Genomic DNA, 13,887 nt, shown 5'->3' with positions numbered 1-13,887 from the left:
TTGGGGAAGAGAGGAATAGCAACATTTAATGATTCAATAGGTGCAACCCAGATGACATCTTTGTGTCATCTGTAAATCTGTGTCAGCTGCCCAATGTATTTAGCTGATCTCTGACACACAAGTAGCAACACATTGCATCAAAACAAAGCTTCTTCATCCTCCAATGTTGTAATGTTACTTCACAGTCCAGTGAAAAATACCAGTTCTAAAAAAGATTTTTTCTTCAGATAAACATCCATTGGGTTGTTTCCTTTTTTTTTTTTTTTTTTTTTTTACTTGGTTTCAAAAAGAAGAAACCCAGCAAAGGTGGAAAAGCGTTGATGGTCCCCATGGAGGGCTCCATTTCCCATTCGCAGCCAAACTTCATCTCCCTTGGCGAGTTTTAGGACTGCACTATTTCCTGAAGTATCTGCTTTCCCTTTGGATTCATAGCTAAGGATGAATATTTTAACAAGTCAAATTTTTGTTTGTCAACAATGATCAAGCAAACAACTTTAAAAAAAAATCCAAGAAGTACATTGTTATCCTGAGAAAAATTTTCTTGAAAGGCTTGCCAACATTTTTTCAGCTTTATAAGGAAATTTTGACAACTTTCTGCATTTGATCTCCTAGTCAAATTTTGTACCTCACCTAAGTGCCTTATTTCATTCCTTTCTGAAGTTATGGAATTGTAACTTATTTTTTTCCAGGACACAGGAGCAATTTTTTCATTTAAAATGAAACTCTGCCCATTGATCACAACACTACAGATTTCCTGTGATGCTTTTTTTCACTTGAATTCATCCCAGCCAATTTTAAAAGCCTCCAGGCCAGGAGGCTGACATGAGTTGAGCCCCTGTGCTGCCAGCATAGGCAATGAGCAGAGACAGGCAGCTTGCTCCACCCTGAGCCTTTCATTGGAACATGGGTACATTTGATGAGGGCTAACCTCCTGGCTTTGCCTGAGTGTTGGTCCCCTTTCTTCCACTTCTTGCCTTTTCTAAAATCAATGCTTCAGGGGGAAGAGAAATGAAGCACTTCTTTTGCAGAAAAGATCTGTTGGGGATGAAGCAGCCTCTGGTGGTGTGCTAATGATAAAAAAGCCAGTAAATGGAAGACCTTTGCTTCTTACTCATCCTTACTACTGCAGTTTAAACACTTTCCAACTTTAAAGTAAATTCTCTGCCCTCATGTTAACAATACTGTAACTAGTCACTGAACACTTCATTATTTCCTTTCTCTGGCAAACCAAATGAGGATGAAGATACATTTTAGCAGAATGACAACATGATACCACTGAACTCCAACTGTGACTTGCAGTGCTAACTCCTTTCCCCGGACTTTGAGGAAATTGTGATCAAGGCTGAATTTTAAGTCCGGGATCTGTGGTGTGTGTGGTCCTAATATGCAAGCTGAGGATGGCAAAATAAAATAGTTTTTCTTGTTCATTATTTTACCCTAGAGAGTTTCTTCAAAAAAATGAACAATTGTATGTTTCTTGAAATATGAGCAAGCTATCACAAGCATAGCAATGTTTTTTGCATTAAAATGGCCTGGCCCTTTACTTACCTATATAAGCTGAACACTGTATTACCATTATGCATCAAGTACACGTACACTTCCTCCACATCTTCATGTTTCATCATATTGAAGGTGAAGAAATACACCCCTGAAAAAGTTATAAAATACAACTTGTTTGTTTCATAGAGAGAAGTAATCATGCTGCAGATTTGTGCTTCTTGCTTAGAAAACATAACAGCTGCGGACAAAACTGCCTTCCAGTTGTCAGCAGATATTTTGCTTCTGCTTATAGTGTTCTAAAATCTGATTAATTTTAATTCTGCATATAGCAGGGGTTGTTCTTCCTGCACCACAGCTGCATAAGAGGAGAGATTGATGCAGCTGAAAAATAAGCCATGAACTGTAATGCTTCACTTCCACCACACAGCTGTTGCAGGTCAGCTCACAGCTGAACTGCTTTGGGGGAAGATGGGAATGAAGAGATTGACAGGAGGCAAGAAGTGGAGGAGGCAACTGGGAAGCTGCTGCTGCTGCTGCTACAACATGAAGGCTGTGGTTCTGTCATCGCAGTGGCTGAATGGCTAGGAGTCACAGCAAAGCAGACAGTCCTGCTCCCTCCCCAGCCCTGGCCATGCCTCTTTCTCCTGCCTTTGTGTCAACACTAGTCTTATGGCTGGCAAGACCTCTCTTGGCTTGCTTGGTTTTTTCAATTCACTTTTCTGGAAAGTAGGTAACAAGAGCTATGCAGAGTGAGTGTAAAGGCAGTTAAATAGTGTCTCATCCTTACTGACCACATTTTTCCCTATAGCTCCAAGAATTGCATTATTTTGTTTTGCAAATGCTCACCATTCACTGGAGCACCAAATCTGCCAGTCATGACATCAAAAAAATTCCCGACGTTGGTTTCAACGCTACTGAAGATGATCCCACTATTCTGGTTGCTGAAGTGAGTAGCCATCGAAGCCATGAATGCGACCTGCAAAAATCCAGTTCTTATTCAGGCAGTTGTTCATGAAAAGCACGTGTGTAGAGCAATCAGGTACAGATTTCTTCCTGTATTTGCAGTCTGTTTATTTTCCTGACAGATGTTCTTCTAGGGCTTGCTCCAAGGTCAATAAACTCCAGTTAACAAAACTTCCATTGAATGAAACTGGAAGAAGACTAGGGTTCTCATATTCAATTGGACTATTCATGACTGTAAAGTTAGCGTATGGTCAAGTGTTTGCTGTTTAGAACCTTTATTTCAGATTTTATTTACTTTTAAGTTTTGCTAGAATGATGCAACAGCAACATGGTATTGAAATGGATGGTGTTTCTGACAAAAGGGTTTTATATAGTTTTTATGTATTCCCCAATGCATTTATACTGGATATTGCTTTTAACTGAATGTGTGAAAATAAATAATGCTCAGTAACATCCATGCAGATTAGTGTTTCTTGCTAACTAGAGATATATAAAGCACTTTTAATAGAGGCCCTCTGGAAGTGCAGCAGCTGGGACTCAATATTCAATGCTTTTTCTCTCTTATCAGTTACCTTCAGTCTTGAAAATAGAGGGTGGTGGAGACCAAGAGGGGAAAATAAGAAAATGAAAACTGCTTCAACTTCATGTTTCACTTCTTGCCATAGAAATGTTTCATGGGAAGCAGTGCAAAATATCCCACACTGGACAACTTAAACTACCCTCAGCAAGATACCAGGAAATGACACTGACAGCTGGCCTAGTCAGGGAAAGGACTGACCTTTTCTGTAAGTCTGTCATTGCTCCCTCATTATGTCAGTAAATGAGGTAGCATCAGAATTGCTGCACCTTGTTGTCAGAAGGTCACATAGAGAATTGGCTTTTTATTTCCATCTCAACTCCTTAAATGACAAGTGTTCAACTGCAGCTGTTACTGCCCATCACAAAAATGACATTTTTTTGTGAGATTCCTGCTATGCTGGTATTTAAAAAATAAAAAAACAGCCCAAACTCCTTTTGATTTCACATCCAAACCAGAACAAAACCAAAACAGACAGTCAAATGCAAGTCTGGATCCAACAAAGGAAATCATTAGCCATCTGTTCAGAAATTTAAGGAGCTCCAGATGTGAGCTGAAAGCTTGGGCTGATTTTCCTTACCCCTGCATGGATGCATTTTCTATGACGGCAAATTGTTAATGTCTTGCTTCTCAGCCAGGATCACATCAAAGTTCATCATGTGTTACAGGAAAGCAGCTGCAGTTGCAGATTGATGAAATTTATTGCTTTTGTCTAGATTCCGTTTCACAGACTCTTTGACCCTGAGCTCCTTTTCGTAGGCTGATCAGAAGAGCAGAAAAGTATGTCTTTTCTCTCTAGGTTTTGTTATGAAGTAGCAGGTCAACATGGATACATGAAGTTTTTCAAAATAATCCTGTACTTAAAACAGTATTGTATTCAAAAGTGTTTTCTTCTATACCCCCACTGACTTTAAAATTCTTAAGTGTGGTGTTAAGAAATAATATGTTATACTGTAAGCATTTTTAAACATGTCTGTTTAAAGAAATGACGGAATTTTACTTGGAAAAAGGTATTACAATATGACCTTTTATTATTCATCCTCTCATTCCTTGGTTTTAATTACATTACTACCATTATGTTTTTGTAAGAAAAAAAATAGTGGTAGTTCATTTCCAAATTGCAAAATGACATCTGTTGAATGTAATTAAATGTATATTTATAAGATATTCACCTATACCGTGAGTGTAATTGTATATATTTCTACATGCATATATTATATATGTGCATATATATGAATATATGTATCTGTGTGTATGTGTGTGTGTGTATATATATATATATATATATATATATATATATATATATATATGCATACACAAGCTCTCTGCCATCTGCCGGATTCCTGGGATTTGAAGAAGCTCTAATGCAAAAGCTGTGAGATTGTGCCAACACGACAGTTGAGCTTCACAGCTCAGGCTTGAACCCAGGTTTTAATGCTCATCTGGCTTTTGAGTTTTTCATTCATAGGCAGAATCTACATGGCCCCAAACCTATTTAAATTATCTAGACATATAAATATACAGATAACTACTGAGGGGTATTTTTCAAAACTAAAGGACTCTTATCTGCACTCAGAAATTTTGAGCCCATACTTTGAGAAGCTGGATATATGTGCTTCAGCCTGGCTGCCCTGAGAAACATGACTCCTTTACTGTTTTCATATGCTGTGGGAAGTGCAATTATTTATGTTATACGTCTTGGTAGGAAAATGATAGTCCCTGCTATTCTCCTTTAATAACCCAGACACTGGCATTTTGCCCTCAAAGGAAAGCATATATGCTTCTTCCTGCCTATTTCTCAGCTGGATTCTGAATAAAGCTTTTATTTTTCAGAAAGATCTGGTAAAGCACATTTTTCAGTCAGGACAAGGGCTGTATATGCCTTTTACAGTATTAATTTACAGGAGGATTTTCTTCTTAAGTATCTTACAGTAATAAGGTGCTGGTTTACAGTGAAGAAAACCATAATCTGAGATTTGCAGCAGCCAATATGAGCCAGAGATGTTGTACCTGTAGCTCTGGGGGAATCCCAGGGTAACCTTTCTCGCCTTTGGGCCCATGATGTCCACGCTCTCCTCTTGGTCCCATATCTCCTTTGTCTCCTTTCTCACCTTTGGCTCCTTCCTGGCCAGTTGCTCCATTATTTCCATTGTTTCCATGATTTCCTGAAGGGAAACAAAGCTTTCTGTTTTATTTAAAGAATTTAACACATTTTAACAGATAAGTGTGACAGGGTCCTCTTCCACAGTTTGCAACACATGTAGTCTTCGGTGCCATAAACCCCAGGTTGTGCTGTGATGGATAAGAAACTGCTGTGTGGTCAAGCTGAAGGTGAAGGTTTTGGTGAACAAGTTTCCAGAAGGACACTGATTTTAGGAGTTTACCCTCATGTTGTTTTGGTGTTGCTGTATAAACTGGTGATGTCTCAAGTAATTGCTTTGTAGGGGAGATGTGCAAGAAGACCTCAGCAGATACAAGGCTCAAGGAAAGCAAAAGTCACTTTCTATTGACACATACCAGGTAGCCTGCAGAAGCACTTTTGCTTTTCCTTTAGTATAAAAACTAATTTCCTGGTAATTTAAATCAATCATGAGAGAATAACATAATTTTGAGTAAGATTTTTCTATCTTTAGAACACATCCACACAAATCGTGAATGGCTGTATCGTTAAAAGTCGCTAAAATCTGTGCTAAAAACAGGACAGTGTGCATTCTCAGGGTGCTGGTTAGCTTAAAGGGGTTGTTTGATTGCATAGTGCTAGATTTAAAGAGAGACAAAATTTTTATAATCAAACTTTTCTGAGATGGCTTAGTATGAGTAAATGAGTAAAAAGACTCATTATAAAACATGCATCTGCAGTATTACTTACTTCCTGGTGTTTACTGACTAAATTACTGAGCAAATGTCTATGCAGCTGACAGGATTTTAAATTTGGCTAGAATCACTGAACAATTATTGTGCCTCCTGCAGCAAAAGCCTGATCTTTCGGCTCAGGGGATTAATAAATGTCATCATTGTTCTAATTCTACCTGAATTGAAATTAGGTGCTTTGACACTCTGCTTGTTCTTTGATTATTCTCTCTGGTTACAAATTTGTAAGAAGAATAGTGTTGTTTGAGATCAAATCTGATGATGAAGTGATCCTTCAGAGTTTTTCAATTAAGAAAAAAAACGCACTTCAAACGAGGAGGACAAATGGTGAAAGAAATTATACACATTTTTGTTTAGATAGAGGAATCTGCAGCTCTTAATAAGAATCATTCTTTATGTGAAGCCAGAGCTGCTCTACCGGTTCAAAACAGAGGTCTCCAAGCAACATTTGATTCAATCAAGGGGGAAAACAACTGCTGTTATTCCCCTTACAGGCACAACAACATGAAATCTAGCAAATGAAGGAGACAGAAATCCCAGGGTGCAGAAGGTTGCTGCCAGATGTATGTTTGTGGTATCCTGCCGTGACAGAAAGTGGGACTCAGACATATGAGGGAAGGGAAAGCTGGGACTAGGCCACGTGCTGGAATATCTACTGCAGCCTTGAAAATGTGGGTCTAGTATAAAATTGTATCCCATTTCTAGGAAGCCAACACTTTATTAATAACTAATGGATCACTGAATTGCATTTTTATTGTGATAACAGAAAATGTAAGCTTTTGAAAAGGAGACAAGTCTGTCTTTCAGTGACCTATTCATTTATGTTGTACCTCTGCTTTAGGAATGGTAATTTCCAAATCCCTGAAGATAGCTGCTGTAACAAAATTACACCAGCATGCAACCAACATTTTCCCTTCTCTAGGCTCTTCTATTTCCATATAAATTATCAGATCAGAGTATACAGTTTTCTTGTGTAAGCTGTTCTTCTGTGCACATTTTTAATGTTAAAAAAAAAAAAGAAAATTATTTTTTATTATCAAAGACAAGATGAAAGAAGGAAGTGAAGGAATTTACACGAGAGAACAGAAGCATCTGTGTTTCTGTAAAATATTGGCTATCAGTATGCTAGATGAAGAAAAGCCCTTGAATACAGTGCACAGTAACACAGCCAGATACACAAAGGTGATCACAATAATCAGCTCCAGGGAACAAGTTCTTCCAAATTTCATGGGAACTGCATGCTGCTTTAAGAGGGACCAATTTTCCCTAGGGGGGTAATAAGATTACTTTTGGTATGAATTGTGAAAGCTGAATTTAATAACAAATAGGTTTTCAATGGAAAATACCTTAAAATATAACTGAAAATATCTGTCTTCTCTGAAATTATAGAAAAACTTGTTCCTGAATCTGTCCCCAAATACTGATGTTTGGACCATTCTCTGGTATTTCATAGAATAACCTGTAATTTATGGCCTGAAATTAGACTGAAGAAGAAGTGAATTTAACTTCATCTTTACCTGGCATCCCAGGGGGCCCGGGAGGTCCTGGGGGCCCTTGGTAGAGTCGAACTCCAAAGTCACCTCGGCAGCAGGAACTGCAGTCTGGATTCTGTGGTCCAGGCTGGGGGGGCTAAGTGCACAAAAATAAGCTTTAAGTAGCTCATTCATGGAGGACATCAATCTTATGCATGTCGGTTACAGGGTCTTCATTATATGTTTCTGTTTATATACTTGGTAAGTTTTCAAAACAGTTCTTATCTGGCATGAAATTCTCACATAGCTGGGTTGTCCCTGAAGATGTTATTTTTGGAAGATTTAAAGGAATAGCTCTCAAAGCATTCAAAGAGCTATACAAATACTAAAAAAACAACTTGTCGTGTTAAATAATGAGGACTTTGAAAATAAATTAATACCAAATAATGAAATTTAGATTACTATTTCAATTAGATTCACATCCTGATCCCACATTTGAACTGACCTTTGATGACAAACATGCCTATATACAACAAGTGGTAGGACACAAGAGACTTGATTTGACTTTCAGCAACGAACTATCCTCCACTAAACATAAATAAAACTGTGTTGGACCACCCAAAGAAGATATTAAAAAAGTCTGTGCATCATATTCCTCTTCATGATCCCAGACCTGTGTATTTACAGGCTACTAAACTTGGGAGAACCTAAAGAAGTGCCAAGACAAAAGACAAAACTTTGAACTTACCACAAGACAAAGTTGTTAGGGGCTTTTGATCATTTTTAGTGGTGAATGTGTAACTATATGCTGACTAATATAGCAGCATTAATAAAATAATGAGTTTATTATGTACAGTTCAGCTACTGTAGTAATCAGTTTAATAATGGTTTTGTTTAAGTGGTTTTCTTTTCCATATTATTGTATTTGTACTAATGGAGACTCATTCAATTTTGACTGGATTTCATGACTTAGTTATCATAGATCTTCCAGTAGGTCCGCTGAGGCCAAGGTCCAGTGTTTTGTTTTATTCCTCTACTTCCTCATTTGTACCTCTTGTTTCTTTTCCCCTACAATTCTTTCCTAATATCTTGAGATGCAAACCTGCAGTTCCTAAAATCTGGAGAGGGATAATTACACCAGTCCAACTACTACTACTTCATTCTACTATTCATCTTCCTTCCCCTTCTTTTCCCTCATCCTTATCATTGTCAAATTACTTGCCTCATGCAGACTTACTGGTTTAGTGGCAGAAAATGAGCCTCTGGCAGGATGGGAGCTGTCAAATGAACACATAGATGTGCTGTATTGCTGCCCTCAATGTCATCAGTGATGTCATCTGAAACTTTCTGCCTATGTTTTGGACAATACCAAGCACACCCCCAGAATTCATTCATTTCAGGAGGCTTAGGAACTTACAGATACAGAAAATTCATTTCATGTCACCACCACAATGCTTCAACTCTTCCAATGAGACGCACACCCTGTCCAGCTGGAACCAGTGATGGTGGAGTTACCATGGGAATAAAGGCCAACTTGACTGCTAAACAAATATCCTTCATATTCAAAGAGTTATGCAAAAGTTAAGACTTGCCAATGGGCAGAAGGGCTTCATATTTATGGGGTTTTGTCAAGGCTATTCTTTTTAGCTTAATTCTAGACAAGGTCTATACTTAATGAGAAAAGTAAGTTCTGCCTCTTGAACTATCTCTTCCTGGAGAACCTGTTTGTATTTTTCTGGCTGTTTTGTCTCTTCTAGTTGTTAGGAAGGACATAACTGACAATCACCCAATACATTTTTTATAATTTTCCTAGTATGAGAGAAGAAGCAGCCCTGCTTTCAGCTCATTTTCAGTCCTTGAAAGGGAGCCAAGTACAAGAGGACTGGAATTGTGCAAGCATTTTGCACCCCCTAAAATAATAACATTGATTGTTGCATTGAGATTAAAATCTCCAGCTTTTTTTAGATAGTGCTTCATATTCACGTTAAATGGGAAAGTAAACTAAATACACACCTGTCAAGAGCAAGTAAGTCATATCAGCCTAAAAATATCCAAAGACGTAGAATGGTGGATTGTAACTGAGGAAATACATGAATCCAACGAAGTGGACTGCATGTGAGACTCTCTGTGCAAATGTGATTTGCCTTTTTCACACAATGCATTGAAATCCTGAACTGTATTAGAGAACCAGCTATTTTATCATAAAATAGATACAAGTGTTGGTCATAACCAAGTGCTATTACCTCTAAAAAAGCTAATGAGGTTCTTAGGTGTGAAGTAAGTCAAGTCCTGCCAGTCTGGTTGTATGCAACAGTTCCACTGACTTCAAAATAGCTACTTATGCAGGTCTTAAATAATTAACTTACTATCTTTACTGATTTTTTCACTAGGAGAAAAGAAATTGTTCATGGTCAGCTGCCAAGGATGATGAATATTTAGGATTTTCTTTTTAATATTTAAAAGCAGAGAACTTCATGAAGAGTACATTTAAAGGAAAAATGTGTTCCTTTATTAAAATTACACTCAAACGTGACATAGAGATTAGTTGCAGTCTACTTGCCAAAGGCATCCTTTGCAGCCATTTGTGCATAAATTGTGTCAGCGAATCTTTGGCTTTGCTGCCGGAACATGAATGTGATTTAGGAGCTTGTGAAATGCATCTGACACATTGATATCCTAATACTGATAGAAAGCTGGAAGTATTTCTGAGGCTGTTTGCTGAATTTCCCATGATTTAGTATATAGGAGAATCATCTAGGCAACAGATGGTCTATAAAATTCCCTTAATTTAAAGCTGTGAACGAGTCATAATTGGAGACCCAGCCCTTTCTGACTTCCCAATTAATTTTATGAGTTTCTGTTTTATTGTCTAAGACAATGCAGAAGACAGGTGATGTACCTCCACCATTCTTGGCTTCTGTTCTGAATGTGAAATAGTCAGTCTCTGTGGGCACTAAGGCCCTCCATGCCCTTTCTCTAAGCAAAGAAACAAACAAAAGTTGCCAAAATGCAGGATAAAGCACTGCTTGGGTAGCAATATTTAAAGACTTTCAAAGAGCAACCTGAAAGGGAAAAATGGTCTGTCATAGCTGTCCCTAGTCACTAGGAGTTCTTGTTCTTGAGAAATATACATTATATTTTACATGAGTTGGAAGAAGTGTGGAAACTGGCCTTGCACCCAGTGCAGCAAAGACAATAACAAAGACAAATGCTATCATCTCTGTCCCACAACAGGGAATGGACTCTTTAAACACTTTAAAACGCTTCAGCAAGAGAGTGAAATGCTTCTCTTTAGCCTCTCTTTAGCTGGATAAAGTTATTCTACCTAAAACAATCAAGAAAGTAGGAACATAGGAATTGAACAGTTTCCATATAGCTCAAGGGGAAGAGAGAGATTTGACATGAATTAAAACATGTCAGTGCCACCTTTGTTCTTCCTATGCCTAAAAATTCCTGGAGTCTGGAAGTGGAAAATACGTATTGTGTAAGCCACTCTGTGATTGATTATCCCTGTCATGCATCTGCTAATGCTCCATTTCATTTTAGTAAGCCAAAAATCACATCATTTCCCCAGAAAAGATTGCTTCTTGGAGATGGGCTGGCAGGTAAATGACTGCCATCAGCTGTACTCAGACTCGCTGGGCTCATTTTTAATGTCACAACCAGTTCCCTCAGCAGGCAGTTCCAGACAAGTTGCCTTAAACTCTCTGATGAGAGACACATGCAGCCCAAACATAGTGACACTTTCTGTGAGGGAGAGTTTGAGCCCTAAACAGTTGTAGTTTTACATTAAATCCTGCATTATCTGAAATTGTATAGGGTTAAAAGGGAATCTTTTGTCCCTGGTTTGCAGTACGCAGCTGCAGAATTCTCTCTGTAGTAAAGAGGTCTGCACACACTAGCGGGCTCTTTGGACTGTATACCTTATGTTTTACACAGTTTATATTCTGCTAACACAGTTTAACATGCCTACAGTTAAATATCTGTTTTGCTGAGTGCACTGGAGGAACATTTAACTCCTGTCCGAGAAATACAAAATGCAAAGCACTGTAAAGTTTTAATACAGGGAATACAGTGGTGTATTAAACCTATTCCCATACTTGGATGTGTTTCAGTTCTTCAAGATCAGAATAAGATTAAAATCAAATCTTTTCTCTGCTTATCATGACACAGCTTATTATTCGACACTTATGTGCATGTCCTTGATTCTGGCAATTCAAAATATCAAATTTTGATCTGAAAAAATTTAAAAACCCCAGATGATAAAAGGTGAACTATACAGGACTGAAACATTTGTATCAGCTGTATGAACAAAGCACTCATGTTCCTGCTGTTACTAAAACACATCGATCAGAAAAACCTCTTCATTTGAGTGGAATTTTGTTTTGCCTAGTGCTAGAAAAAACTTCATATTCTGCCCTTCAAATTTTTTTCTTTCAAATTTGGACTGCAATGTTTTGTGTATTATCTATTATGCCATTTTCCTGGTTTTATAAACTAATGACTGTAAAGTGCCATGAAAGGCATAAAAAGATTCCCAATTTAAAATGCAGATACTGCAGATGATTTAGAGTTTCATTGTGAGCCTTTTTTCTTCTTAAACTCTCAGTTGATTTATATTATTAAATCTACTCATTACACTAGTATATTTTTTTTCAAGCTACTCCTTAGAATAAAATTTTTGAACATTCAGAATTTCATTATGTTTGTCTCAAGCTCAAGAGATATACTTTAAAGACATCATTTTCAAGTAAAATTATTCTCTGCTAATTGAACTTCTCCAAATACCTCTAGAAATTCTGTAATTTTCTCTCACATCCAAATGAGTTAGCAATATCTAAAACTTTGGTACATTCAATAATTAATACCTTGAGATAATTAAGACACTGTATTTCAGAATTTCACGCGTTCCCACTTTCAACAGAAAAAAGTGCTGCTGCCTATATTGAAATCAGTGTCCCCAACCACTGCTGGTTCTACCAGCTCATTAAAAGATCCTATAAAGCAACCCAGCAGGATACAGACCAATACACAGCTTTAATAAAATTATTTCATAAATATGCCACTAATAATGTTAGCACAAGAATAAAATATCTCATTAGCTTTAAAGATATCTTTAGAAGATTAATTCAGAGTACCTGGACTCTATCTGAGGTAGTCAGTTCTACATCATCTACCTCTGGTCTCAGGACTTTATGGTCTGTAGATGTGCTATTAACAACAGTCCACTCTATTAGTTGATTCCGCTGTTTCAATATTTCCCTGCTTCTGGAACCTTTGTGACCAGTCTGGTGGTGACTTTGCAATATTTTGGCCACGGGTTTATAAGATCTTCTGCTCACCTCCATGTATTCATCTTGACACAGGCAAAATGGAAGAAAAAATAAAGCCAGTAGATGCCAATTGATGAAATCCTTCTCTGCCATGTTATTCAAAATAATTTTTCAGGAGTCCAGCAAATGCCTTGCAGAAGTAGAACCTCTTTGCTGCACCAGAAGTTATGTGGTCCCTTCAGCTTTTCCACTAGTAAGCCTGGCACAGAGACCAGTACCAGGTTTTATACAGTTGCATGCAATAAATAAAAGTAAAAATGCCAAAGTGACAGGATCCTTCATCCAAAATCAGTCATGCTCCTTTAAACAAACCAGGCATTATTCACCACTTCACTACCACAAGGAAAATTGATTTGTATGCTGGAAATGACCACAGCATTTAATGGACTCCTGTGGTTCCTATTTGGGGGCATTAAAAAATGTAGCACCTCTCCTTTGGCATGTTTTTGTTTAAGTGTGAAAAAATGTGATGGAAATGGGGAACATGTGGCTAATGGTTTACGCTCCTTGATTAGACATGGAAAGGCTGTGAATTCACACTCTTAAATGTTTTTTGGACACAGTCACCTTTCTTATTTGCCAGGAAATTCACACACAGAACTGCGTCAGCCCAGTCCGAAAAATCCTTCCAAAAGCAATTAGGAAACAAAAGCACAAGAGGAGCTTTTGCATATGATCCTGACCCAGTGGCTGTTTCTGACTATGCTTTTCATTCACTAGAAGAAAAATATTGAATTTCTGTCAGTTGGCCACCAGTGGAAGGAGACCGGGTAAGTAGCTTTAAAAAACTGGGTTGAATTCAGATTCTCAGAGCCCCATTTCTCAGTATTTCAACATACTTGGCCAAGTAGTATTTTCTCTCTTGAGTTCCTAATGTTTTCCTAAATGTAATTGCCAAACCAAGTCTTGTGTTTTCACTGCCAAGTAAATATAAATTTACCAGGGGCTTCTTTCAGACTAAAATAATCAAATTATATGTATATAATAATAATATCTGACACAGGGTGGCTCAAAAGGTTGAGCTCTGGCATGCCCTCGGTCAGAGGGAACACAGCGTCACTTCCACAACGTCCTCAGGGAACGCCTTCGGTGGCAAAGCAGGGTGCAAGGTAGACGCACGTGCTGCTTCCTCCTCAGAGGAGGCACGACAGGCAGCCGGTGTCTGGGCTCG

The 13,887-nt window shown here is 38.0% G+C and overlaps 1 protein-coding gene across 1 annotated transcript; it reads right to left on the bottom strand.

Annotated features, from left to right (window-relative positions):
* Window positions 1-272: 272 nt before the first annotated feature.
* C1QTNF3 (C1q and TNF related 3) lies at window positions 273-12,812 on the bottom strand (the record flags this gene model as incomplete). The annotated part of the gene is made up of 6 exons (XM_082301844.1): window positions 12,522-12,812; window positions 7,429-7,540; window positions 5,051-5,205; window positions 2,347-2,476; window positions 1,549-1,648; window positions 273-432 (listed from the first exon to the last, which is right to left on the bottom strand). Exons 1-6 carry the CDS (start codon window positions 12,807-12,809, stop codon window positions 273-275), a joined length of 945 nt encoding a protein of 314 aa, XP_082157970.1. The 5' UTR covers window positions 12,810-12,812.
* Window positions 12,813-13,887: the final 1,075 nt, after the last annotated feature.

The sequence above is a fragment of the Coloeus monedula genome (assembly GCF_965178545.1).
Source record: "Coloeus monedula genome assembly, chromosome: Z".
In the NCBI taxonomy this organism is placed as follows: domain Eukaryota; kingdom Metazoa; phylum Chordata; class Aves; order Passeriformes; family Corvidae; genus Coloeus; species Coloeus monedula.
This window is presented reverse-complemented; position numbering and strand designations above follow the sequence as displayed.